This window comes from Pseudopodoces humilis, chromosome 28, assembly GCF_049639895.1.
Source record: "Pseudopodoces humilis isolate 2021_Gansu_Grassland_sample_001 chromosome 28, ASM4963989v1, whole genome shotgun sequence".
Lineage (NCBI taxonomy): Eukaryota > Metazoa > Chordata > Aves > Passeriformes > Paridae > Pseudopodoces > Pseudopodoces humilis.
In genome coordinates this window covers 1125160-1150409 of record NC_142227.1, presented here as the reverse complement: position 1 = coordinate 1150409, position 25250 = coordinate 1125160, and the positions used below count along the sequence as shown (strand labels likewise).

The 25250-nt window shown below is 67.1% G+C and overlaps 5 protein-coding genes across 11 annotated transcripts; 4 read left to right on the top strand and 1 right to left on the bottom strand.

Annotated features, from left to right (window-relative positions):
• Positions 1-213: 213 nt before the first annotated feature.
• On the top strand, positions 214-1816 carry JUND (JunD proto-oncogene, AP-1 transcription factor subunit). Its single transcript, XM_005531642.3, has one exon. The coding sequence runs from the start codon at positions 336-338 to the stop codon at positions 1278-1280; it is 945 nt and encodes a 314-aa protein (XP_005531699.2). The 5' UTR covers positions 214-335; the 3' UTR covers positions 1281-1816.
• Positions 1817-3158: 1342 nt separating this feature from the next.
• Positions 3159-5498, top strand: CIST1 (colon, intestine and stomach enriched 1). The gene is made up of 4 exons (XM_088067598.1): positions 3159-3250; positions 4187-4741; positions 5178-5323; positions 5409-5498. The coding sequence occupies exons 1-4, from the start codon at positions 3193-3195 to the stop codon at positions 5496-5498; spliced, it is 849 nt and encodes a 282-aa protein (XP_087923724.1). The 5' UTR covers positions 3159-3192.
• A 2726-nt stretch (positions 5499-8224) lies between these two features.
• On the top strand, positions 8225-16565 carry PDE4C (phosphodiesterase 4C). 4 transcript variants are annotated; one of them, XM_014260301.2, is made up of 17 exons: positions 8225-8353; positions 8806-8868; positions 10517-10705; positions 10781-10817; positions 10927-10991; positions 11108-11157; positions 11695-11810; positions 11915-12008; positions 12412-12590; positions 12674-12772; positions 12844-13008; positions 13092-13191; positions 13274-13428; positions 13509-13631; positions 13797-13979; positions 14052-15432; positions 15705-16565. In XM_014260301.2, the coding sequence occupies exons 1-16, from the start codon at positions 8316-8318 to the stop codon at positions 14571-14573; spliced, it is 2178 nt and encodes a 725-aa protein (XP_014115776.2). In that variant the 5' UTR covers positions 8225-8315; the 3' UTR covers positions 14574-15432; positions 15705-16565. The 4 variants fall into 4 exon arrangements, with proteins under 4 accessions (XP_014115776.2, XP_087923793.1, XP_014115775.2 ...); XM_088067667.1 differs by lacking the exon at positions 8225-8353 and having other exon boundaries at positions 8615-8868; XM_014260300.2 differs by lacking the exon at positions 8225-8353 and having other exon boundaries at positions 8615-8868; positions 11698-11810; positions 15705-16252.
• Positions 16566-16730: 165 nt separating this feature from the next.
• Positions 16731-21627, top strand: RAB3A (RAB3A, member RAS oncogene family). Its single transcript, XM_005531641.3, has 5 exons — positions 16731-16872; positions 18182-18409; positions 19194-19312; positions 19399-19523; positions 19862-21627. The coding sequence occupies exons 2-5, from the start codon at positions 18182-18184 to the stop codon at positions 20050-20052; spliced, it is 663 nt and encodes a 220-aa protein (XP_005531698.1). The 5' UTR covers positions 16731-16872; the 3' UTR covers positions 20053-21627.
• Positions 21153-24525, bottom strand: MPV17L2 (MPV17 mitochondrial inner membrane protein like 2). Of its 4 annotated transcripts, none has more exons than XM_088067669.1 (6): positions 24418-24525; positions 24037-24194; positions 23619-23789; positions 23020-23096; positions 22811-22939; positions 21153-22110 (listed from the first exon to the last, which is right to left on the bottom strand). In XM_088067669.1, exons 2-6 carry the CDS (start codon positions 24191-24193, stop codon positions 21838-21840), a joined length of 807 nt encoding a protein of 268 aa, XP_087923795.1. In that variant the 5' UTR covers position 24194; positions 24418-24525; the 3' UTR covers positions 21153-21837. The 4 variants fall into 4 exon arrangements, with proteins under 4 accessions (XP_087923795.1, XP_014115785.2, XP_014115784.2 ...); XM_014260310.2 differs by having other exon boundaries at positions 24512-24520; XM_014260311.2 differs by lacking the exon at positions 21153-22110 and adding an exon at positions 22570-22739.
• Positions 24526-25250: the final 725 nt, after the last annotated feature.

The window sequence follows — 25250 nt, the reverse complement described above, 5'->3', positions numbered from 1 at the left end:
CCGCCGGTCGCCGCGGCGACGGGCCCGGGGCGGGGCCGGGCCGGGGCGGGGCACCGCCTCCGCGGGGCGGCGGCCACGCCCCGTATGCAAACGACGGCGGGCAAGGACGTCATCTGCAGCCAATGGGGGCTCGACGCGGTGAGGTCACCGCGACGGCGCCGCCTATTTAATGCGGCGCGGGGCGCGCGGCGGCGGCAGACGCGTGTGCGCGCGCGCAGGAGCGGGGCCGCGGCCGGTGCGCACCGGGCGCCTCCCCCGCCCTCCCCGCCCCGCGCTCGCCCCGGTCCTCCCCCCGCCCCGGCGCCGTTTCCCCCGCAGCCGGGCGGGGGAGGAGGATGGAAACACCCTTCTACCATGATGATGTGTTGAGCGGCCTCGGCAGCGGCTTCGCCCCGTCCTCCGGCAGCAGCGGGCTCCTCCTGCCTTTCCCCGGCGGCAGCATGATGAAGAAGGACGCGCTCGGGATGGCCTTACCGGAACAGGTGGCGGCGGCGCTGAAAGCCCCCGGCGCGGCCAGCGGCGAGGCGCCGGGACTGCTGGGCTCGGCCGAGCTGGGGCTGCTCAAGCTGGCGTCCCCGGAGCTGGAGCGGCTCATCATCCAGTCCAACGGGCTGGTCACCACCACCCCGACCAGCGGCCAGTTCCTCTACCCTAAAGCGGCCGCCTCCGAGGAGCAGGAGTTCGCCGAGGGTTTCGTCAAGGCGCTGGAGGACTTGCACAAGCAGAACCAGCTGGGCGGCGGCGCGGCGGGGAGCGGCGGCGGCGCGGGCGGCGGCGGCGGGGGAGGAAGCGGCGGCGCGGGCGAGCTGCCCTCCGCCGGGATGGGCCCGGAGCCGCCGGTCTACGCCAACCTCAGCACCTACCCGGCCGTCAGCTACGCCGCCGACCCCGGCCCGTTCGCGGCGCCGCCGCCGCGGCTGCCGCCGCCGCCGCCCCCGCCGCCGTTAAAGGACGAGCCGCAGATCGTGCCGGAGGTGCCGAGCTTCGGGGAGAGCCCGCCGCTGTCCCCCATCGACATGGACACGCAGGAGCGCATCAAGGCGGAACGGAAGCGGCTCAGGAACCGCATCGCCGCCTCCAAGTGCCGCAAGAGGAAGCTGGAGCGGATCTCCCGGCTGGAGGAGAAGGTGAAGAGCCTCAAGAGCCAGAACACGGAGCTCGCCTCCACCGCCAGCCTGCTACGCGAGCAGGTCGCCCAGCTCAAGCAGAAGGTGCTCAGCCACGTCAACAGCGGCTGCCAGCTCCTGCCCCAGCACCAGCACCAGGTGCCGGCGTACTGACCCCGGGCACGGACCGAGGGGTCCCGGGCGAGGATCCGGGGGGAGCGCCCGCCCTACCCCGGGCATGGACCGAGGGGAACGGGGGAAGCGCCTACCCCGCCCCGGGAACGGACCGAGGGGTCCCGGGCACGGACTGAGGGGAGCGGGGAAGCGCCCGCCTTGCCCCGGGTATGGACCGAGGGGTCCCGGGCAGGGACTGGCAGGAGCGGGGGACGCGCCCGCCTTGCCCCGGGCAGGGATTGGGGGGAGCGCCCCGGGCGCCGACTGAGGGGTCCCGAGGGGAGGAAGAAGAGCGATGATCGCCCCCTCCCCTCCACCTCCCCGGACACGAACTGAGGGGTCCGAGGGGAGGAGCAGGGACCGGCTCCTGACGGCGGGCACCGAGCGCGCCCCGCTCCCCGCGCACGGAACTGCGGGGAGGGACGAGCCGGGGATGTTCCGCGCACGGACTGAGAGGGGCCCGGGCCGCCCCGCCGGGCCCCTCCGCGCCCCACACATTCCAGTCGGGTCCCAGTAAAACCCCGCCACACGGAGAATTGGCCTCTCGCTGTTTGCTGCGCCGCGGAGGGACGGGAAGGGACGGGAAGGGAAGGGGCGGCGCGGGCAGGAAGTGGCGCGGCCGGGTGCCATCTTGGGGCGGGGGGGGCACCGGGGACCGGGGGGGTTTGGGGAGTTTTAGGGGGCGATGGGGATCGGGGAGAGGGGAGCGAGGCCCCTCCAGAGCTGGCAAAGAGGCTCCGGGAATCGCTGGGGAGGGTGGAGGGCGAGGGGGTCCACGGGGTTGTTTTTTGGGGGAGGGGGGTGTTGGGGGTAGCTGGGAAGGGTGGGGGATGTTGTGGGGAGGGGGTAGTGAGAGGTTGGGGTGTTGCGGGGGGGTTATGGGGTTATTTGGGCTCTCTTGGGGGGGAACATGGGCATATCCGGAGTCCGCATGTATGAGGAGGTGGGCGAGGGGACCCCACTGCTGGTCCTGGCTGTGGCTCTGCCCTGCCAGACCCTCTCCAAGTCGGGGAATTCACCAGCACCCCCCTGTCCTGGGCCCCAGGGGTTTCCCCGAGGCACCCAGCGAGGCCGGGCCTCCACTGCTCCTCCCAGACATCGCCAACACCCTTGGGCTTCCCGGCACCGCGGTGGCTCCTCCTTCGTGTCCCCCATCCCGGGGAGCAGCGCCCGAGGGACAGACCCTGTGTCCCCGGAGCGTTTGGGGACCCTTCCAGCAGCAGGATCGCTCCCGGCTGCGAGCGAGCGTGCTCTGCCCCGGGAGGCTCCCCGGGACCCCAGGCTCGGTGCCGGGCCGTGCCGCGGAGCCTCCCCGGGGACGCGGTGCCAGCCGGCTGCGGTTTGCCGGAGGAAGCGCCGGCCCCGTCCCGGCGCGGTTTGTGCTGCGCCCCGGATGTGCCGCTCCGGCACCAAGAGGGACGAGGAAGCCACCTGACCGTGTCCCCGTGGCCTCAGTGTCCCTGTGTCCCCGCATCCTCATGTCCCCAGACCCCATTGTCCCCGCATCTTGATGGCCCCAGGTCCCTTTGTCCCCAAATTCCCACATCCCAATGTGGCACTGTGTATCCCGAGGTCTCCACTTCCCAAGATCCCTTTGTCCCCAAGTCCCCGCATTCCCTGATCCCTTTGTGGCCGCTTCCCGGTGTCCCCACGTGTCCCCGGAGAGCGCGGGATGCCGCCGGCAGGGCTGGCTCCCGGTGCCGGGGGGTTCTCACGGCCCCGGGCTGGGAGGTGCGCGGGAGGAAACAGACACGGGGTGGGGGGAGTTTTCTGGGGGGGTCCTTCCCGGTGCCCGCAGGGTCCCCGTGCTGCGGTGCCGCCCGGTACCGACAGGGGGCTCCGCGGGCGGCCCCCGCCTCCCCCGGGGCTGATAAAGGCGGCGGGACCGGCAGCGGCAGCGGCACCGGGCGGGATGGCCCGGGGCGCGCTCCCCCTGCTCTGCTGCGCCGCTGCCCTGCTCGCTGCCGCAGGTACCGGGCACCGGGAGGGTCCGCGGGGTCCCGGGGCCACAGGAGATCTGCAGCACTGAGGGGCTGGCTGCTTCCCGGAGCCACCGGCGGGTGGGTCTGTGGCCTCCCCCCGCCACGTTCCGGCTCTCGGGAGGGGCGTGCGGGTGCTCCGGGGCACCGGGGAAGTTCCACGTGTTGCCTCCCGCTCTGCACTGGCGGCCAGGCGGGCCGCTGGAGGGGTCCCGTGTCCCCCCCCCCCCGGGGCTGGGGTCACCGGGGGGCTTCATCTGCTCACCGGCAGCGCCGGACCGGAGGACCCTGCCCCTTCCAGACGATGCGGCGCCGGTGCTGCCAAACCGGCTGGTCCTGGCACCGCGGCACCGCCTCAGCACTCCCGGGACAAAGGGTGCCCCGGCATTCCGTGCTACTGTGGGGCCCCCGTTCCCAGCCTGGGCCCCCCGCACCCTCCCTGCACCCCGAGGGAGCCTCGGCTCACCCATCCTGGCACAATGGGTGCTTGGCCCGGGCTTCAACACCATCCTGGCAGAGGGTGGCAGCTGTGGGGACCCCCCCAGCCACACCGTGCCCCTGGGTGCCGGCTCTGCCTCGGGACATTTCTGTTCGGAGTCCCCCTGGGGCCAGTCTGGACTTGCTCCTCCTCTTGTGCAAACAGGATTTGGGCAGATAAGGGGCACTGCCAGCACTGCCCGGCAAACCTGCTCCGTCCCACGTGGCCACCGGAGCGTCCCCACCACGCCTGGCCCCGAGGGTGGCCCGTGGGTGCCACAAGGGCTGGCTCAGCACGTGTCCCTGAGCCGTGGCACTGCCCGCTGCTGCTTGTCCCCAGCAGCGCTGTGCCCATGGCACGGCAACTCGGGAAGCTCTTCTGGTTCGGGAATTCTGGGATTTGATCCCAGTTTTCTGTGTGATAAAAAACACTGTCTCCATCCCGTTCAGCCACAGCCACCAGCCAGGGGAGTCACAGCGTGACTCAGTCCAGCCCTGATGTGGGAAGAGTTGGTGCACCTCCATCCAGCGCCCCTGGATCAAAATCAACTCCAAAATCTCCATCCAGCACCCCTGGATCAAAACCAACTCCAACATCTCCATCCAGCACCCCTGGATCAAAACCACCTCCAACATCTCCATCCAGCACCACCACAACACCAACTCCATCCCATGCCACGGCATCAGCAGCATCTTCAGCACCTCCATCCAGCACCAGCACAGCACCAGCTCCATCCAGTACCCCTGGATCAATGACACCTCCAACATCTCCATCCAGAACCAGCACAGCCTCATCCAGCACCACCACAGCCCCAGCTCCATCCCACACAAATGCATCCAGATCCACACCGCATCCATCCAACTCAACAGCAACGCCAGCCCCATCCTCACCCAGACCTGCTTCTCCCAGTTCCCCCACAGTGAGCCCGGGTCCCAACAGCACCAGCAGTGCCAGCACCAGCTCCAGAATGACAGCAGCCACTGATGGCACAGCTGGCAGCTCCAGTGAGAGCCAGGCTGGGGGGCACTGGGCAGATGGGGTGTGGGCATGGGTCCCCCCTAGATCCCCCACTTGGGGCTGCACTCACAGGGGTGCAGGTCCCAAGGTCCCCCCTGGCTGCTCCCCCCTCCTTGGGGGGGGGGGTTGTTGAGGGCTTCCCTTTTCTCCCCCAGTCTCTGCCAGGGGGTCGGAGGGCCCTGGGCTGGTCCCCCGGGGGTGGAGGTGACACAGGAGCTGGGTGCCAGGTCTGTGATGGGTGGGTGGGGTGGTGGCAGTCGGGTGACTGGAGCCAGGCTTGAGCCACCTCTGTCTCCGTGGTGCTTGAGGGCTGGGCACGAGTCTCAGTGGGGGGAAATAACGGGGTGCCAGGGGAATAACGGGGTGCCGGGGGAATAACGGGGTGCCAAGGGGAATAACGGGGTGCCCGTCTCACCCCCGCAGGGCAGCACCCCACTGAGCCGAGCCCTGCTGTGGTGGTGATCATCTCGCTCTCCGTCTGCGTGCTGGTGGCGGGGGCGGCCGCGCTGCTGGTGCGGCTGTCCCGGCGCGGGACCCCCCGCTTCCAGCACCTGGATGAGGTGCCCATGGTGCGTGGGGGGGCCGGGAGGGGCAGGGGGGGCAGCAGGTGCAGGGTTTGGGCGCTCACCCCGCTCTCTTTCTCTCCTTCCCCAGAGCAAAGTGATGGAGAAGTCCCCTGCCAGCCCCCCACCCCCAGCTGACCCCCACTCTGCAGCCCCCCGGGCTCCCCACACTGCTGAATAAAGGAGCCGCAGCCCCGGTTCTGGTTTCCCGTTTGCCATGTGCTCTGCAGCCTGCCCGGGGAAAACCCCCGCTCCCGGGGGAGGCCCCAACCGCTGTCGGGGTCCCCCGGGCCGGGCTGGCGGCCCCGGGGTGTTCCCGGTCCGGCGGGGTGGGTGCGGGGTGCGCGGCGGTGCTGCCCGGGGTGGGGGGAGCCGCGCAGCCCCCCCGGCGAGGTGGGATGGGAGGGAGCGAGCGGCCAGGCACGCACGGCGCTTTCCTTCTGCTCCGCTGCACTCGGCCGGGGCCGCGCTCGCCGCGAGGACCGGGCACCGGTAAGGGGCTGCGGGCGGGGCCGGGGGGCTGGCGGCGGCGGGGACCCCCGTGCCGGGCATCGGCAGATCCTGGGATTGGGATGAGGCCGCTCCCGATGCTGGCAAATCCCGGGGGGGCTCGGTCCTGGGGGCTCCGCGGGTGGAGCCGTGAGCCCCGGTGCGCCCCGGTGCTCGGGGGCGGCGGGTGGCGGCCGTCCGGGGTGGATCATCAGCGTGGCACCGGTGGGTTCGCGACCCGCTGGGTGCCCTGGGCTTGGGGCCACTCCCGGTGGCCTCGGATCCGCGTCCCTGTCCCCATCCAGCCCAAGGGAGCACCGGGAGTGGGGCGGGGGTGCCCCGAAACCCGAGGTCGGGGCTGAGCCCGGCCGAGAGCCGGTGGCCATAAATGACGGTGTGGGGGAGCCCCCGTGTCCCGGCCCCGGGGTGTCCCCAGGGTGTCCCCAGCCGCGGGAGGGGGTCCCCGCCGCCAAGCCCCTCCCGGCCGCGGCTCCCGGAGCTCCCCCCGCAGGGACGGCGATGAGACGGAGCCGGACAGCGCTGCCTTTCCTCGGCGCGGAGGTGAGACCGCCACCGGGGGCCACCGGGGGGGCGAGGGGTGTCCCGGGGGGCGAGGGGTGTCCCCAGTACGAGCGTCCCAGCACCGGCCCCCCGGGCAGCAATAACCGGGCTGGCGGCGCTGAGCGGGAATTAATTATCCCCTTAATGGGCGGTTAATTATTATTCACCTCTGCGTAATTGCGCGCCGGCTCCGGGGGATTTTCCGGCGGGGTCCCGGGGGAAGTCAGGGGGGTCTTCTCCGGTGGCGGCGGGACGAGGAGGAGGAGGGCGGGGGGGAGTCCCGGTGGCTCCGAGGGCTGCGTGCGGAGCCGCTCCCGGTGCACCGGCCGTGCCTTTCCCCGAGCGCCCCTCGCCCGGTAACACCCCGGTACCCCCGGCTGCGGCTCCGCACCGGGGCCCGCAGGGGGCGCCAGCGCGCTACCGGCGCCCCGTACCGGCGGGCGGGGGGCGCTGCCCGGGCGGGACCCTCGGAGCGGGATCAGCAGGGAGCTCCCGGGGCCGCTCCCCGCTCCCCTCACCGCCGCTCCGTTTCCCGGCAGCGCTGCCGCGATCCCTCCGAGGCCGCCCCGTCGGGCCCGGGCCCGGGAGCGGCGGTGGGCGCCGTGCGCCGGCGTTTCTCCGGGACCCCGTTGCTGCCGCCGCTGGGCTGCCGGTTGGCGGAGGCGGCCCGAGCCCCCGAGCCCGAGGCTGCCCGGGTGGTGTTCACCATCGAGGAGAGCGGCCCGAGCAGCGGCGATGAGTCCGAGCCCCCCCGGTAAGGGCGGGACGGGGAGCGGGGACGTGACGCCCCGGTGGCACCGGGAACGGGTTACCGGACAAGGCACGGCTGGCGGGGACACTCCCGGCTTCAGCACCGGCGGCCGGACAGCGGCACCGGGGCAGAGCGCCCGGTGGGTTGGGGACAAACCCCTCTGTCACCAACCCCGCCGTTCCAGCCCCGGGATGTCCATTCTGATCAGCGTCTGTCCCTGTCACCCCCTCCAACACTCCTGTCCTCCACTGTCCCCACCACACTGTCCCCGTGACACCCATCCCTGTCACCCCCATCCCCTGTCCTCACCCTCCTCACCCCCTCCTTGTCCCCATCCCGTGGCCCAACCGGAGCCACCAAAGGGCCGGTCTGGCCCTGCCCGAGGTGACCTCGGTCCCTCCCGCAGTGGCTCGGGCCCGGCTGTGCTGCTGCGGGGCTATTTTTGGGCCATTCCCCCTGTCCCGTGCCTCTTCCAGCCCGGCTTGTGGGGACAGCAAGGAGCTGGCACAGCCGAGGGACACGGCTCTGGTGTCACTTGTCCTCCACCCCTGCACAGACACGTGGGGACAGCGACACTCAGATAAGGACTGGCTGTACTGGGGACAGGGATTGGCTGTCCTGAGGCCAGCCCAGTCTTTGGTGCCCAGAGCTGGTGGCTGCCAGCCAGCACAGGGGGCTCTTCCCTCTTTCCCACATCCCCTGATGTCCCTCTGTCCCAGCATCCTGATGTCCCCACTGTCGTGCTCGCAGTCCCTTGAAAGCAAACGTGACCCCTCCAGGACCCCCATCCGGTGGGTTTGGGGTTCCCCGCCAGTGCTGTGGTGGCAGGGGGGCCCTGTTGCTGTCCCTCCTGGCTCCCTGCCAGCTGCTGGACATTTTTGTGGCCATCGGGAACAGCAGGTAGCCACATCCTGCTGCATCAGGCTGGGCAGGTGCCAGCTCCCACAGCCCGGCCAGTGGGTCCCCCACAGTGTCACTGTCACCAGCTGAACCTCACCCTGCTGCTTCCCGTTCTGCTCGGGAGTGGCTCCAGGAGGGGACAGCACCGGGGAGGGGCCGGGGCACGGTGTGGGGTGGGTTTGGCTCTCACAGGTCCCTCGGTGGCACCATGGCATATCCACACCGCGTGCCCGGGATGCTCCAAGCTCAGCTGTGTCCCTCGGTGGCACCGTGGCACAGCCACACCGCCCGCCCGGGATGCTCCGTGCTCCGCTGTGTCTCTCGGTGGCACCGTGGTACGTCCGCTCCGTACGTCTGGGTCCCTGGGGGCTTCGTGGGACATTTTTCCGCGTGTCCGGGCAGAGCACCCCTGCCCTTTCGGGAGCAGCTGCCGCCTCGGGGACAGCAGGGTGGCCGGTGGCACCGGGCCAGCGAGGGGCCACGTGCCCGGGCCGCCAGGCACACCGGGGGGGGACCCGCTCCCTGCGCCGGCTGCCGGAGCCAGACAGTTGTTTAATTTCCCAGGCGCAGGGCGGGAGGGGGATGGAAAGTTTCCCGGGGCTGCCGGGGCCGGGACGGCCGCACGCTTCCTGCTCCGCACCGGGGGCAGCGGGACCTCGCCGCCGGCGCGGGGGTCCCTGAGCCGGGCCATGCTGCCCACCACGCGCTGCTCGCCGGGGGCTTCTCCGGCCACGTCACCCCGCGGTTCCCCCCGCAGTTCCCCCCGCAATTCCCCCGTCTTCTTCAGGAAGCTCCTGATGAACCAGAGCATCCGCCTGCAGCGGCGCTTCACCGTGGCGCATCCCCTCTGGTAAGGGGGGGGTCCCCGCGGGGGGGGTGGCACCAGGCTGTGCTGCCGGGACGGGGACAGTGGCTCCCCCCAGAGTTGTGGCGCGTCCTCAGGGCTGTGGGGACGCGGGGGATTAGGAGGGGACGGCGGGTGTCCCCACATGGTCAGGGGCTGAGCCGGGCGGGGGGAGCGGCCGGACGAGCGGGGCTGAGCACGGACACACTCACGGCAGCCACGGCCGGGCAGGGACCCGCGGCGGGGTGGCCCGGTGGGGACGGAGGGGGGCTTTGCCCTCCAAATCAAGGCACCGACCCACCCACCGCGGCTCTTCCCCTCCCTCCCCACCTCGGAGATCTGTGGGGTTGGTTTTGGGGTGCCGGCCCCACCTGCGCCGTGGGGCTCAGCACATCCCTGCTCAGCAGCGACAGCATCTATTTATAGCGGCCCCGGCCCCCCCCCGCCACGGACACCGCTCGGAGGTCATTAACGCTGAAACGAGGGGGGTTAATTGCGCACCAAGCCCGTGGCAGGGGCTCGCGTTCCCCGGGGCTGTCCCCTGCGGTGGCAGCGGGGTCAGGGGTGGTGGCACGGGGCCGGGAACAGACGCGGGCATCACCCCGCGGGGCCGTCGGAGGGACAATGAGGCTTTGTGTCGCCGGTACCATCGGGGATGGGAAGCCGAGGCAGGAAAACAAGGGGCTGCGGGATGGCATGACGCGGTGCCGGCTGGCACTGCCACTGCCGGGGACACAGCCACAGCCACCGGGGCTGCCGGAGCGGGACGATGCTGCCGGGGAGCCGCTGCCCGTCCCGGAGGCATTCCTGCATCGGGTAGGTGCTGGGCTCCCGCCGGGCTCACGGCGGCCCCAGCGGCATCTGCGCTGTCCCGGCGCTCGGGGGTGGCTTGTCCCCGTCCCCGCTGCGGGGACTGCGGGAGGGGACGGGCGCTGGGTGGCCCTCGCTGTGTCCCTGGTGCGTGCAGCCTTTCCCATGACCCCGGGGCCGGCAGTGCAGCAGGGTGGGTGAAGTGGCCGCGGCCAGCTTGGGGGACACTGCGGGGTCACCATCCCTGTCCCCCCCGCATGCACACGGCTGCCAGGTGACTCCGCTTGGGGTGCCCCTGGGCTGTCGCCAGAGTGTCCCCAGGGGCCAGGGCTTGGCTTCTGCGTCGGTTTCTGTCCTTCGATGTCCCCTGGCTCCGTGCCGTGGCTGGGATATTGTCCCCTCCGTGGGACACGGCGCCTCGAGACGGGGCTGATGGAGGCTTTGGGGCTTTGGAGGACTTGGGACAGTGGTGCTGGTGACAGGTAGGAGGAGGGACCTACAGGAGCCAGCCCATCCCGGGTCTCTGGAGCTGGGAGCTTCAGGGCAGTGGGTCCTGTTCCAGCTGGGTGACATGGGACAGCCTGGCTCTGCTGATCCCAAGTCCCAGAGCCCACTGTGCCAGCGGGGAGCTGAGAGGCTCCATGTGCACCGAGCTGTGCCCGTTCTCAGCAGCAGCCGGAGGAGCCAGCAGGGCCAGACCGGGCACCAGTGTCACCACAGGGTCACCGAGCCGGAGCGCGCTGTGCAGAGCGAGATGGTGGCACAGGGAACCTGGCAGCATCCCCTGGGCTGAGGTCCCTGTGCCACGCGCCCCGTGCCAGCCTTGTCCCCTGTCCCATCACAGCTTTGACCTGGACAATGGCCCCCCAGGCCGGGGAGCGCTGGACCCCCAGGCCAGCCCGGGCGCGGGGCTGGTCCTGCAGGGCACCTTCTCCCATGGCCAGCGCCGCGAGTCCTTCCTGTACCGCTCCGACAGCGACTACGACCTGTCCCCAAAAGCCATGTCCCGCAACTCCTCCATCGCCAGCGACCTGTGAGTGTCCCCCCAGCCCACATCCCCTGCGACCCCCGAGCCTCCCCTCCCCTCACGCTCCCTGTGCTCCCGCAGGCACGGAGAAGACATGATCGTCACACCCTTTGCCCAGGTAGGTGCCACCGCTGTGCCCTGCCCGGGAGGGGACGCGGCCTGCAGCCAGCAGCGGGGTGGGTGGCCCGGGGGGGTCCGCCCGACCCCAGCCCCCTGTCTCCCCCCAGGTCCTGGCCAGCCTCCGCACTGTCCGCAGTAACCTGACCCACCTCCAGGACCGCGCCGGCATCAAGTGAGTCGGGGAGGGGTGGGAGGGCCAGGATGTCACCTGAGTGGGGACCCCAACCCATGGCAAAGAGGGGGCACCGCTATGGGGGTCGCAGCTACTCAGCCCCCCGTGTTTCACAGGCGAGGATCGAGCAGCAGCCTGCCCTCGGGGAGCAAGACCAGCCTCTCCGGTGAGTGCCGGGGCACGGCGGTGGGGAGGTTTTAGGACGAGCTGGCTGTCCCTGTGTCCCCAGGCGTGTCCTGCCGTGCCCTGGGGGTGCAGCGACTCCCCCCACCCCTCGCCCCAAGCCAAGGCAGAGCTGCGGCTTTGCCCTTTGGGATCCATGTCTGGTTTTCGGCAGCTCCTCCCGCCTGGCCGCCCTTCGCGGCGGTGGAAAAGCTCCCGTTGACGTCAAACCTTCCATTAATAAAACCCCGGCGGTGAGCGGGGCCCCGCGGGAGCCCGGCTGTCCCCGGGGCTGGCTGTCACCCCGCGGGGACAGCGTGGCACTCCGCGTGCCATGGGCACAGCGCGATGGGGCTGAGTCCCGCTGCCCGGGGATGCCCGATCCCGACCCCCGCGTCCCCCCGCGCCCCCCGCCGCCCCGCTCGGGGGGTGCTGTGACCCTCGGTGCGGGTGAGCCCCCGCGTGCGGTGTGGCAGCAGCCCCCCGTGCCGGGTGGCCGCGCTGCTGGCGGGTCCCTTGCCAAGCTGGCGGGTGCCCCCAGCAGAAGATGCCCACCAGAAGCTCTCACGGGAGACCCTGGAGGAGCTGGATTGGTGCTTGGACCAGCTGGAGACGCTGCAGACCAGGCACTCGGTCAGCGAGATGGCCTCCAACAAGGTAAGGGATGCTGTCACGGCCACCCTGGTGGGCGTGGGGACCCCAGAGCCCCCCAGGATGTCCTGCCAGCCCCCCACACCGCTGACCCTGCCAACCACCCACAGTTCAAGCGGATGCTGAACCGGGAGCTGACGCACCTCTCGGAGACCAGCCGCTCCGGGAACCAGGTCTCCGAGTACATCTCCAGCACCTTCCTGGGTGAGGCCCCCCCTGCTCCGAGGTCACCTCCCCAGGGGCAGCAGGGTGGGCTCTGTGTCCCCAGAGAGCTGGTGTGCCCACGGGGATGATGGCAGCAGAGGGTCCCACTGGATTCTTGTGGAGGAATGGAATGGGGGGACACAGCGTTTGTCCTGGCTGGGAGTGCTGGCTCATACTGGTCTATACTGGTGCACTGGGGCTGTTGTGGCCGTCCTTGTGTGCCTGGAGAAGTGTCCAGGGGTCCCTGGCAGATGTGTGGCCTGTGGATGGGGGTGAGGTAAAGTGCTGCAGCCCCCCAGATTGTCACGGTGTGACCTGTGCCCATCCTCAGCGTGACACGGGGGGATGCTGGCGGTGAGATTTGGGCTCCTGCCCTGCTCACAGCCCCTTCGTGTCACCCCAGACAAGCAGCACGAGGTGGAGATCCCCTCGGCACTGGCAAAGGACAAGGAGAAGGAGCGGAGGAAGCGCCCCATGTCCCAGATCAGCGGCGTCAGGAAGCTGAAGCACGGCTCCAGCCTGGCCGCCGCCGGCATCCCCCGCTTCGGGGTGCGCACGGACCACGAGGCGCTGCTGGCCAAGGTGGGCCCTGGCAGGGGTGACCCACCCCACCGCGGGGTCCCCAGCACCGGCCCCCCATGGATCTCTGTCCCTCTGCTCCCCAGGAGCTGGAGGACACCAACAAGTGGGGGCTCGACGTGTTCAAAGTCGCCGAGTACTCGGGGAACCGCCCGCTGACCGTCATCATGTACAGCATCTTCCAGGTGAGCGTCCCGCCGGGATGTCCCCGTCCCCGTGGCCGGGTGGGGACGAGCCACCTCCTGCCTCCCCGCAGGAGCGTGACCTGATGAAGACCTTCCGCATCCCCGTCAACACCTTCATCACCTACATGCTGACGCTGGAGGATCACTACCACGCCGACGTGGCCTACCACAACAACCTGCACGCCGCCGACGTGGCGCAGTCCACGCACGTCCTCCTCTCCACACCTGCGCTGGAGGTGATTCCTGGTCACCCGAGGCCACCCAGGTGTGCCTGGCGGGGCCGTAACTCGTCCCCAATGCCTGTTCCCACCGTTCCTAGGCCGTCTTCACAGACCTGGAGATCATGGCTGCCATCTTCGCCAGCGCCATCCACGACGTTGATCACCCCGGCGTCTCCAACCAGTTCCTCATCAACACCAGTGAGCTGGGGAGCAGGGATGGACCTGGGGGATACTGGGGGACCCCAGGGGTCACCCCAGGGTGACCAGAGCCATCTTGCAGACTCGGAACTGGCGCTGATGTACAACGATGCCTCGGTGCTGGAGAATCACCACCTGGCCGTGGGCTTCAAGCTCCTCCAGGAGGAGAACTGCGACATCTTCCAGAACCTGAGCAGGAAGCAGAGGCAGACGCTCCGTAAAATGGTCATCGACATGGTATGGGGGGGCTGGACCACCCCGGGGGGGTCTGGGCTGGGGGATCAGGCTGAGATCCGTTCCCACCTCTCCCCGCCCAGGTGTTGGCCACAGACATGTCCAAGCACATGAACCTGCTGGCGGATCTGAAGACCATGGTGGAGACCAAGAAGGTGACCAGCCTGGGGGTGCTGCTGCTGGACAACTACTCCGACCGGATCCAGGTGGGGACACAGCTGGGGAATCCTTCCCAGCACTGCAGGTGTCCATTCTGGCTCTGTCCCATTTGGTGCCACCACCCTCCCAAACCCAGCTGGGGGGACCGAGCGAGTTGGTGGCACAGCGTGAGTGGCCCTGGGGGACAGAGGACGCAGCGTCCATGCCTGCAGGTCCTGCAGAACATGGTGCACTGCGCCGACCTCAGCAACCCCACGAAGCCTCTGGAGCTGTACCGGCAGTGGACCGATCGCATCATGGTGGAGTTCTTCCACCAGGGAGACCGGGAGCGGGAGAAGGGCATGGAGATCAGCCCCATGTGTGACAAGCACACCGCCTCCGTGGAGAAGTCCCAGGTGGGCTGGCGGCCTGGGGACAGCGCGGGGGACGCGGGGCCGGGCAGGGGGCTCAGCTCTGCCTCCCCCCAGGTGGGATTCATCGACTTCATCGCCCACCCGCTCTGGGAGACGTGGGCCGACCTCGTGCACCCCGACGCCCAGGAGCTGCTGGACACGCTGGAGGACAACCGAGAATGGTACCAGAGCATGATCCCGCGCAGCCCCTCCCCTCCGCCCGAGGGACCCGCCGTGTCCCCCGCCACCACCGACAAGTTCCAGTTCGAGCTGACGCTGGAGGAGGAGGAGGAGGAGGAGGGTGAGTCGGACACGGAGCTGGAGGGCGCCGAGAGCCCCTTGGACGAGGACAACAGCGGCTCCAAGACGCCCGGCACAGATGACTCGGAGTCTGCCGACACCAAGCGCCCGTCCCCCGGCCCCGGGGACCGGGACTCGCCCGTCCCCCGCCCCAGGGACGTGGACAACCAGCGGGCGCTGGAGGGGACCCTGCCGAAGGACGGCGGCAGCGGGTGCTCCGTGCCAGGGCCTGAGGGCAGCCAGGGGCTGTGTCTGGACACAGAGGGCAACGTCACATTCCTGTCCCTGGGCACGTAGCGGCACCGGCCCGTGGGTCCCCTCGCTGCCTGGGGACACTGGGGAGCTGGCACCGGGGAGCACCGGCACTGTAGGGACTTGGAGGCACCCGGGTTGTGTCCCCGTTTGTCAGCTGGGCAGGTCCTGACAGGTACGAGGACGCTGCTGTCCTTCTCCCTGCTGCCAGCTGCTGGGAAAGGTCCCTGTCCCCCTCAGACAGGGCGTGGGGACACCGTGCTGTGGCCCCAGCCCTGTCCCGGGCACATCCCGCCCCGAAGGGCTGGAGGAAGGAGCGTTCCAGCACCTTTCCAGGTGTCCCCTTGCAGGACAGCAGCCGGGATGAGGTGGGCAGAGGGTGCTGGTGGCACCCCCAGGCACCGGCACACGGCACGGGCACGACTCCGTGGTTTATTTATTTGGGAATAGGTTCACTTTTTAAAGCCTTTTGTAGCTCACTTTTTACTACGAGCCTCTCCGAAGCTCACACACATTTTTGGGGCGGAAAGGTGCATTTTTGGGGAGGGAAGTTGCATTTCCCCTCTGCGATCACTCAAAACGCCATTTGTATTTCACATTTCGGACCCTGGCGGGTGCTGTCACCCACTCCACCCCCCCATCTCCAGCGTTCTGCCTGGGGCAGGGTCCTTTGGGATTCTTCCTTCACCTTCCAGAGATTAAACCCGGTTTGTTCCACCCTAAACACGAGCCTTGTAAGCGCCTCTTTGTGTCACGGGAGCCTCAGCCAATGTCCCCAGGGACCGGCGTGGTTGGTGGCCCCTTCTCCCGCCGGGCAGCGGGCAGGACCTGGCTCTGTGCTGGAACAAAAGCGAGCTCCTCCCTGGAAACGCCGATCCATCGCTGGCAAACACGACCTGCTAAGGTAAATATTTAATCGCCGGCTTGGCGCGGTGCGGAGCCCGATCCCGGCTCTTCCGCATTGCTCCCCACGGTGATTTATCTCCACAAACACGTCCCCACCCCTGGCACTGCCCGGGCACGTGGGGCCCTCGCCCCCTGCCCGCCCTGCCAGCAGCCCTGGTTCTTTCCCAGCACAGAGGTTTTCCAGGGGCCGGCCGGGAGTGCCGGGTCCTGCACAGGGTGGTGGTGGCTCTGTGCCATCCCTGCTGGGTGCTGATGTTCCTCATCCCTCAGGTAGAGAGACCGTGCTCTCAAACGCCTCGGATCCAGATCCAGCCCAGGCTCTGCGGGGCTGGAGCGGGGCAGGAGCTGGGAAAAGTCCTTATCCCCCCGTTTCTGGCGGAGGGGCTGTGGCACGAGGAGGCGGTGGGGCTGTTGCCTGGGAAAGCTGATGGAAAATGCTCATAGGAGCCAGGTCCATCCCTGAGCCTGGATCTAACCCTGAGCCTGGACCCATCCCTGAGCCTGGACCCATCCCTAAGTGCAGAACCATCCCTAATTCTGGCTCCATCCCTAATTCTGGACCCATCCCTAATTCTGGCTCCATCCCTAACTCTGGACCCATCCCTAATTCTGGACCCATCCCTAATTCTGGCTCCATCCCTAAGTGCGGATCCATCCCGAGCCCGTGTCCATCCCCATGGCTGTGTCCATCCCACGCTGGACTGTCCGTGTCACCCCACTGTCACTGGGGGCTGTGGTCAATACACCCCCCTGCCCACCCAGTGCCTGGCGAGGGGCAAGGAGCTGCACCGGGGCAGAGACCGCGGCCCCCCCCGGGCGGGGCAGGGCAGGGCAGTGCCCGGGAGGCTCCCGGGGCCCCGGGCAGGGCAGGGCAGTGCCCGGGCAGGGCGGTGCCGCTGCCCTGAGGCCGCCATATGCTGCTGGCCCTAATCCCCGCTGGAGCCTCAGGGCGAGGGAGGACATGGCCGCCCCCACCTGCGCACCAGCCCCGCCTCAGCGTCAGCCGCCCTGTCACGGGAAGGATCAGGCTGCCCGCGAGTGCAGGACTGGGGAAAGCGTCGCGATAGTGCGCCATGTCGCGACAGGGAGGCTGTCAAACCTCGATCCCCCTCTTTGAGCGGGAATGGTTCGCCCTACACCCCCGCCAGGCAGGGGGTGGTTCATCCCGCGCCCCGCGGAGCGCGGCCGGACCGCACCACTGCGCGCTGCGGGAGGAGGGGGCGGCGCCCACCACCGCGCCGGGAGGGGGAGCTCCTCCCCCCGTCCGCCCGCTGTCCATCAAAGCGCGCCGCCGAGCCAATCAGCGCTGCCCTCAGGGGCGCGGCCGTGACGTACAGACTCATTTGCATAGAGAGCCCCGCCCCTCAGCGACGTCACCCGGGCTCCGCATCTGCTGCAGTCGCTGCGGGGAGGAGGCGGCGGCGCGAGCGCGGCAGAGGTGAGACCCCCCCCCCCACCGGGACCCCCACCGGGACCCCCCCACAGCGACACCCCCGCAGGGACCCCCCCCGAGACCCCCTCTGTGACCCCCCCCCGGCACCGGGAGGGGAGGGGCGGCTGCAGCGGAGGAGGCGGGAGGCGGGGGGGGGATGGTGATGATGATGGATGCGGCGCGGGGGGGGCGGCGCAGGGCCTGGGGGGGGGTCTCGGTGCGGCGGGGACCGAGTGGGTGCAGCGGGGTCGGGCCTGCGGGGAGGTGACCCCCACCCCATCAGCACCCTGACCCCCCCATCAACACCCTGACCCCCCCCAGCCGCACTCTGCACCCCCCCACCCCGCAATCAGCACCCTGCGCACCCCCCATCAGCATCCTGAACCCCCTTTCCTTGCAACGCTGCACCCCCCCAAACATCACCACCCTGAACCCCCCCATCAGCACCCAGCACCCCCTCCCTGCAGCGCCCTGCACCCCCCCATGAGCCCCCTTATCAGCCCCCCCCCTCCATCAGCACCCCGAAATGCCCATCAGCACCCAGCACCCCCTCCCTGCACCCCCCCCTGCACGAGCACCCCGCATCCCCTCTGCCCGGCATCCCTGTGCTCCATCCCGTATCCCCCTGTGTCCCCCTGCCCTCCCCTCGGTGCCCTGTGACACCCCATGGAGCCCTGTGACACCCCACGGCTCTCTGTCACCCCACGGCTCTCTGTCACCCCACGGCTCTCTGTCACCCCACGGATCTATGTCACCCCATGGCTCTGTGGCACCCCACACCCTTGTGTCACCCCACAGCCCTGTGTCACCCCACAGCCCTGTGTCACCCCACGGCTCTGTGGCACCGCGCTGGCCACAGCGTTGCGGGGACACCGCCGCCGGTGCCATTTTGTCACCGGGAAGATGCGGGCGAGGCTGCGGCGCCCCGGCCGCACCCCCAACGCCACGGCAGATCCCGGGAGCCGCGGCAAATCCCGGGAGCCGCGGCAATTCCAGGCGGCTCTGGCAAATCCTGAGAGCCACGGCAGAGCCTGGAAGCCACCGCAAATCTCTGGAGCCGTGGCAAACCCCGGGGGCCACGTGCCCCACATTTACGGTGGACACGCCGTGGGGTCCCTGCTCTGGGGGTGACAGGACGTGGCCTCCCCGAGCCCTTTGGGGCCGGGTGATCCATTGACAGCCACACCATCGCCCATCCTGAACCAAAATATTCCTGATCCGTGCCGGTGGTGCCGGGAAATGGCTCCAAACCGGGGCCTGGCACCGCGGAGGCTGCGGCCACCGGCCCCGTCACGGCCTCTGCCCCACCTTGCAGATGGCGTCCGCTACCGACTCCCGCTATGGGCAGAAGGAATCCTCGGACCAGAACTTCGATTACATGTTCAAGATCCTGATCATTGGCAACAGCAGCGTGGGGAAAACCTCCTTCCTGTTCCGGTACGCCGACGACTCCTTCACGCCCGCCTTCGTCAGCACTGTCGGCATCGACTTCAAGGTCAAGACCATCTACCGGAACGACAAACGCATCAAGCTGCAGATCTGGGTGAGGAGAGAGACCCTCGGGGGGCCCCCAGACCCCCCTGCTGGCCTGGGGTGATGGGGAGGGGGTGATGGTGTGGGGAGGTGGACGGTGGAGGCGGAGGTTGATGAGGGGTGATGGTCAGTGTGGGGTGGTGGTCAGTGTGGGGTGATGGTCAGTGTGGGGTGATGGTCAGTGTGGGGTGATGGTCAGTGTGGGGGGTGATGGTCAATGTGGGATGATGGTCACCATGGGATGATGGTCACCATGGAGTGATGGTCATTGTGGGGTGATGGTCACCGTGGGATGATGGTCACCATGGGATGATGGTCACCATGGAGTGATGGTCATTGTGGGGTGATGGTCATTGTGGGGTGATGGTCAATGTGGGGTGATGGTCACTGTGGGGTGATGGTCACCATGGGATGATGGTCAGCATGGGGTGATGGTCATTGTGGGGTGATGGTCATTGTGGGGTGATGGTCAATGTGGGGTGATGGTCATTGTGGGGTGATGGTCACCATGGGATGATGGTCAGCATGGGGTGATGGTCATTGTGGGGTGATGGTCACCGTGGGATGATGGTCAGCATGGGGTGATGGTCAATGTGGGGTGATGGTCAATGTGGGGTGATGGTCATTGTGGGATGATGGTCAGCATGGGGTGATGGTCAGTGTGGAGCTGCCCCACCAGGGGTGGGGTGTGGTGGATCCCACCAGGGTGGATCTGCCCCCATGGTGGAGCCGGCGGTGGCCCCGGGGGTGTCCCTGCGTCCCTGGAGGTGCCATTCTGCCGTCCCCCGTGCCAGGACACGGCCGGGCAGGAGCGGTACCGCACCATCACCACCGCCTACTACCGCGGGGCCATGGGCTTCATCCTCATGTACGACATCACCAACGAGGAGTCCTTCAACGCCGTGCAGGACTGGTGAGCGCCAGGACGGGCTCTGGGCACCCCAAACTCCCCCAGCCACCCCCTCCCCGCCCCTCTGATCCCTCCCTCCCTTCCCCAAGGTCCACCCAGATCAAGACCTACTCCTGGGACAACGCCCAGGTCCTGCTGGTGGGGAACAAGTGTGACATGGAGGATGAGCGCGTGGTCTCCTCGGAGAAGGGCCGCCAGCTCGCCGAGCACCTGGGTGAGTTGGGCAGGGGGGACCCCCCGCCACGGCTGCCAGACCACAATTAATTTAATTAAGGGCTTAATTCCCTCCGTGTAATTGCTCCGCTCCGACATCGGCGGTGACTTGGCACCCAGAGAGAAACCACGGAGCCGTTACACACCTTGAACTCTCCGAGAGACGCTGGGGGGAGGATTTGGGGGGTGAAAAAACCGGGATTTTGTGGGTGCTGGGGGCAGGCTGCAAACCCTTGAGAAGTTGGACGAGGGGAGGAGCAGCTGCGCGAGGTCGGACGCGGGGGCCGGAGCTTTGACGCGTGTCCCTTGTCCCTGTGTCCCCACCCCACACCCCCTCAGGGTTTGAGTTTTTCGAGGCCAGCGCCAAGGACAACATCAACGTGAAGCAGACCTTCGAGCGGCTGGTGGACATCATCTGCGAGAAGATGTCGGAGTCGCTGGACACGGCCGACCCCGCGGTCACCGGCGCCAAGCAGGGCCCCCAGCTCACGGACCAGCAGGCCCCCCCTCACCAGGACTGTGCCTGCTAGGGGCCAGCCCCCCCCCAAAACCCCCCAAAAACCGGTCAGTGCACCCCAACCCCCCCCCCCCCCCCCCGAGCTCCTCCTCTTGGGGGTCCCGTGGGGGTTTTTGCTGCTGATACCTCCGAAAGGGCTGCAGCCCCTCTAGGAGCCCCCCGCCCCAATTCATTAGGCTATGCCCCCCACCCCTTAATTTATTTTTAAGTCTGGGCTGGTAGAAAACTCCCCCCACCCCCCCCTTCTGCTTTTAATCACTGTCAAGAAACCATCAATCACCCCCAGCCCCATCTTTCCTGGTGACCCCCCCCTGTCCTGGCACCCCCTGTCCTGGAGACCCCCCATGTCCTGGGACCCCCTGCCCTGGGTCCCCTGGCTCTGGGACCCCCTGCCCTGGGGACCCCCAGCTCTGGGACCCCCTTCCCTTTTTCCTGCTCTAGAACCCCCAGCTCTGGGACCCCCCAGCTCTGGGACCCCCTGCCCTGGAGACCCCCCTGTCCTGGGGACCCCCAGCTCTGGGACGCCCCCCTGCTCTAGAACCCCCCTGTCTTGGGGATCCCCCTACCCTGGGACCCCCGGCTCTGGGACCCCCGGCTCTGGGACCCCTTGCCCTTTTTCCTGCTCTGGAACCCCCCTGTCCTGGGGATCCCCCTACCCTGGGACCCCCTTCCCAGTGTGTGGGTGCAGTGACAGGACCCCCCCATCTCTCCCCATCCCCTCTGGTGTGCTCCCCTTCACCCCGAGCGAGCTCCCGCTGCCGGAGGCTCCGCGTGCCCGGCTCTCCTGCCCCTCCAGCTGGATGGATATCTCCTGACTCTTGTTTATTTGTATAAATAGATGCTAATTTATGCTCCCGCCGTCTTCCTCCTTGTACATACAGAAATTCCTTGTAAATAGGCGTAGGAAGTGACGCTGTGCGCGTGACCTGCTGTGCTGTGGCCGTGGTGGTGCATTTATATATATATATATATATATATATATATATTCTGATTTTTTTTTTCCTTTTTCTTTTTTGGTTTTGTTTTCCTCTCTCAGTGTGGTAACCTTGCTTGTGAATATCACTTTTAAAAAAAAAAACAAAAAACAAAACAACAACAAAAAAACAACCAAACCACAAGAAAACTCTTATTATTTAAATAAGATTGAATAATTAATTGAGTCAGCGAGGCCGAGCCGACTGGAGCGAATCGGCCCCGGGTTGGGCTCGTGGGGGGCGAGCGGGGCTGGGAGCTCGGCTGGTTTGCTCCAGGGATTTGGGATCTCGTTTTCCTGTAGTTCTGTGCTTCTGTGGAGACTGTGAATAAGTGGATATTCCCGTAGCCATGACAGAGCTGCCCTTTATTTATTTTTCCCCGAGCGCTGTGTCTTTATTTTACAGATTTCCCCTCTATTTCTCCTCCCAACCATGATTCCATCTCCTCTCCCTCCACCTTTTCCCTCCTCCCCTCTCTCTTTTTTGTGAAGTTTACTTATGGAAGAGTTACACTGTACTGTACAAATGTCAAAAGTGTCAAAAAGAGTACAATTTCCTAAAAATCACTGTATTAAAAGAAATGTTGTGAAGAAATAAACCGATGCTGATCAGAAGTTCCGCGGGGTCCCTGAGTTGCCAGAGAGGCGCAAAATTAATCTGATTTTTTCTTTAATTATCATCCCCCAACTGGCTCCTGCTGCTGCAGAGGGAGGAGTTGAGTCCCCCCCGGGTGTGTGACAGCAGGGACCAGGGCAGAGCTTTAAGGCACAGCTTTAAAAAGCAAGGGGAAAAAAAAAAAAAGAATATTCCCATTCAGGCAGTTTTCATTGAAAAAATGGGAATAATTCAGTTCTTGGGCTATGCAGGGAGCGTCCAGCTCGCCCAGGGCTGGGAGCAGAGGGATGTGATGACCCAAACTCTGCCAAAATTTGGCTCCCCCTCCCTCCATCCCTCCTCCTCCCGAGCGCCGCAGAGCCGACGGGTGCAATCACATCCCTATTTATAGAGGATCCAGGTGGCTGCAGCCCCCGCCCGGAGCCGGGGGGAAAACGGGAGCTGAGGCAGCGAGGGGGGAGTGGAGTGATTTTATCCTGGAGCTGGAAGAGAAAAAGCAGGAGGGGAAGGAGTGAGGAGCTGCAGGAGTGGATCATGGAGTGGGTTTGGGTGGGAATGAGCTGAAATCCCATCCCTTGTCACCCCTGCCATGGGCAGGGACACTTTCACTGTGCCAGGCTGCTCCAGCCTGGCCTTGGGCACTTCCAGGGATCCAGGGACAGCCACAGCTCCTCTGGGAATTCCAGCCCAGCCCCTCACCACCCTCACACGGAAGAATTCCTTCCCAATATCCACTTTGTGGGGATTTGGGTGGCTGGAAGGTGCTGGAGGAGCAGCAAGGGGCAGGTTTTCCCTGGAGAGGGAACAGATCCAGCCAGGACCCTTCCCAGGGGCTGCAGCAGCTCCTCCTCACCCCGGCTCCGCCAGCAAATCCCAGAAGAAAATCACTTTACAGGTTATCCTGCAACAAGAGATTGTTACAACCCCAACCCATGGCTGTAATTAGCAGATGAATTAATCAGGCAGCAGGCACGTGGGGGGGCTGGCTCTGGCCATCCCCTCCCTCGGCTGAGGGGATCCACAGTGGTCAGAAAATCCGTTTGGTGCAGGCAGGAACGGCCTCGTGCCCTCCCTACGCCCCGGCGCTGCGCTGGCTCTGCCGCGGCGGCTCCTGGAAAACGGGGACAGCGGGATGAGCCCGGCGCTCCCGCGGCCGCCGGGGCACACGGGGCTGAGGCTCACCCGGTGTTTGAGGTAGGACAGGTAGGTGTCCCAGCCCAGGGTCACCACGTTGACATAAACCACGCGGTACGTGGGAGGCAGGAAGAGGAAATTCAGGATCTGCGCCGCCGGCCACACGCACCAGTCAGCCTGGAAAGGAGCCAGGAGCAGCTGGGTGATTCCCAGCGGAGCCCAGCGGGGAAAAGGGGAGAGCCTGGGCAGGGGGTTACCTTGTAGAATTCCCAGAATTTCTCCTTCAGCTCGTCCCAGCTCTCCTGGAGAGTTTGGCCCTCCAGGGTGCCGATGGCTGCGGGGACAGGGGGGGTCGGTGGGAATAGGGGTGGGAATGGCCGGGAAATGCCCCAAACCCCTCCCAGGGTGGGCGGGGAGGGCAGAGCCGGCAGCAGCCAGAGCGAGGAAATGGAAAAGTGAAAGGGAAGGCAATGATCTGTCTGGGACACGAGGGAACGGCTGGAGCTGTGCCTTGGGTTTGGGATGGGGATCGGGGAAAAGTTCAGGAGGTTTGGGATGGGGATGAGGGAAAGGTTTGGGGGATCTGGGATGGAGATCAGGGAAAGGTTCAGGGGGTTTGGGATGGGGATCAGGGAAAGGTTCAGGGGATCTGGGATGGATTTCAGGGGATCTGGGATGGATTTCAGGGAAAGATTCTTCCTCCAGAGGGTGCTGGGCACTGAATTCCCCCAGGGAATGTTCCTGGCCTCAAGGCCTCCCATGGCTCCAGGAGCTCCCAGGGATTCCCAGGGCGGGATTTTGGGGTGTCTGTGCAGGAACAGGGCTGGGATCAGTGACCCCCGAGGGTCCCACATACCCAGGAAGTACCAGACTCCCATGCTGGGCGATGCCACCGTCTGGTCAATGAGCACTTTCTTCAGCACCGTCCTGAGGCAGCGCACGCCCCGGGCCGGGAACGCCGAGTCCAGCCAGAGGTACCAGTAATGCATCAGCGGCCCCAGGCTGCAGCCCACCACAAACATCCGCCCTGGAAACAACAGCCAGGCTCAGCACGGGGGCTGTGCGTGGACAGGGCAGGCTTAGAGGGGATTTGGGGAAGGAATTCCTCCCTGGGAGGGCGGGGTGGGGATGGAATTGTCAGAGCGGCTGTGGCCGCCCCTGGCAGTGCCCAAGGCCGGGCTGGACGGGGTTGGCAGCTCCTGGGCCAGCGGGAGGTGTCCAGCTCTGGCTGCCCCTGTGGCCGTGGGGCTGGGACAGCCCGTCCCAGCGCTCACCAGTGCGTCCCAGTTGGAGCTGGCTCTCGGGGCGCTTGCGGCGCTGCCATTCCTGCTGCAGGCAGTCCCCGGCTGCCAGGAGGCCCCCGCAGCTCAGGGTGTTGGTCAGGAGCAGCAGCCTCCCGGTGAACAGCGACTTCCAGGAGCGCAGGAGCATCCTGCGGGAACAGCGGGCTCAACGCCCCCTCCCCACACCCCCAGTCACTGCTGTGCCCCCCCAGTTCCCCCAGTTAGTGCCCTCCCAGTTCCCCTGCTCCCCTCCCAGCTGTCCCAGTTACCGCTGCCGGACCCTCCCAGTCCTGCTGTGCCCCCTCAGCCCCTCCCCGTCCCCTCTGCCACCGCCCCAGTGCCCCCCCGTTATCTCTGCACCCCTCCACTCACCCCGCTGGGTCCCCAGCGCCCCTCCCAGGACACCAGCCCGCTTCCCGGTGCCTCCAGCTCCTCCCGGTTCCCCCCGTGTCCCCCCCGCCACTACCGGGCGTTACACGGGGAACAGGGCGTGTGTCACGTGACAACAACGACTTCCGCTTCCTGCCTCGGCCATGACACCTACCGAGGCACAGGGGGCCGCCATGACACCTACCGAGGCACAGGGGGCCGCCATGACACCTACCGAGGCACAGGGGGCCGCCATGACACCTACCGAGGCACAGGGGGCCGCCATGACACCTACCGAGGCACAGGGGGCCGCCATGACACCTACCGAGGCAGCAGCTCGTCCAGGGGCTTGCGGTGGGGCGAGATGGGGACGCTGCAGGGGATCCCCGCGGTGCCCCAGCCCTGTCCCGTCCCTGTCCCTTGGTTTTGGGGCAGCAGCGTGCCTGGGGAGCTGTTGTTGCCTGGGGATGGAGGTGGCCATGATGGATGTCAGCGGTGCTGGCACCACAGCTCTCCCCACTCTGCTGCTGCCACTGCGGTCTCGCAGGTGTGGGGATGCTGCTGAGACCCTCCAGGCTGCCCCAGAGCCTTGAGGATTCTTTGAGAAGCTTCTCTTTGGGAGCTTGAACATCAGTTCCGTGTCACCTTGCTTGTGGGGACGTTGCTGCTCCTCGTCCTGGGGGTTTGTCATCCCAAGGACGTGGTGTGGGAACTGAGGGCTCTTTCTCAGCCATGTGGGGCAGTTCTGGCTGTGAACTGGAGGCAGAGATCCCCTCACTAACGGGGTGTTTATCTGCCAGGACCCGTGTGGGGCAGGAAGGCAAAAAACTCACCGG

What these genes read in the sequence shown, in the direction of transcription:
- JUND (XM_005531642.3), top strand. Translation starts at nt 336, where the DNA reads ATGGAAACACCCTTCTACCATGATGATGTGTTGAGCGGCCTCGGCAGC.
- CIST1 (XM_088067598.1), top strand. Translation starts at nt 3,193, where the DNA reads ATGGCCCGGGGCGCGCTCCCCCTGCTCTGCTGCGCCGCTGCCCTGCTC. An exon ending in TGCCCTGCTCGCTGCCGCAG is followed by an intron (nt 3,251 to 4,186) that starts GTACCGGGCACC and finishes CATCCCGTTCAG; the next exon opens with CCACAGCCACCAGCCAGGGG. An exon ending in TGGCACAGCTGGCAGCTCCA is followed by an intron (nt 4,742 to 5,177) that starts GTGAGAGCCAGG and finishes TCACCCCCGCAG; the next exon opens with GGCAGCACCCCACTGAGCCG.
- PDE4C (XM_088067667.1), top strand. Translation starts at nt 8,708, where the DNA reads ATGCTGCCCACCACGCGCTGCTCGCCGGGGGCTTCTCCGGCCACGTCA. An exon ending in GAGCAAGACCAGCCTCTCCG is followed by an intron (nt 11,158 to 11,694) that starts GTGAGTGCCGGG and finishes GGGTGCCCCCAG; the next exon opens with CAGAAGATGCCCACCAGAAG. An exon ending in CATCTCCAGCACCTTCCTGG is followed by an intron (nt 12,009 to 12,411) that starts GTGAGGCCCCCC and finishes GTGTCACCCCAG; the next exon opens with ACAAGCAGCACGAGGTGGAG.
- RAB3A (XM_005531641.3), top strand. Translation starts at nt 18,182, where the DNA reads ATGGCGTCCGCTACCGACTCCCGCTATGGGCAGAAGGAATCCTCGGAC. An exon ending in GCATCAAGCTGCAGATCTGG is followed by an intron (nt 18,410 to 19,193) that starts GTGAGGAGAGAG and finishes CCCCCGTGCCAG; the next exon opens with GACACGGCCGGGCAGGAGCG. An exon ending in TTCAACGCCGTGCAGGACTG is followed by an intron (nt 19,313 to 19,398) that starts GTGAGCGCCAGG and finishes CCCTTCCCCAAG; the next exon opens with GTCCACCCAGATCAAGACCT.
- MPV17L2 (XM_088067669.1), bottom strand. Translation starts at nt 24,193, where the DNA reads ATGCTCCTGCGCTCCTGGAAGTCGCTGTTCACCGGGAGGCTGCTGCTC. An exon ending in GGGAGTCTGGTACTTCCTGG is followed by an intron (nt 23,097 to 23,618) that starts GTATGTGGGACC and finishes CTGTCCCCGCAG; the next exon opens with CCATCGGCACCCTGGAGGGC. An exon ending in AATTCTGGGAATTCTACAAG is followed by an intron (nt 22,940 to 23,019) that starts GTAACCCCCTGC and finishes GCTCCTTTCCAG; the next exon opens with GCTGACTGGTGCGTGTGGCC.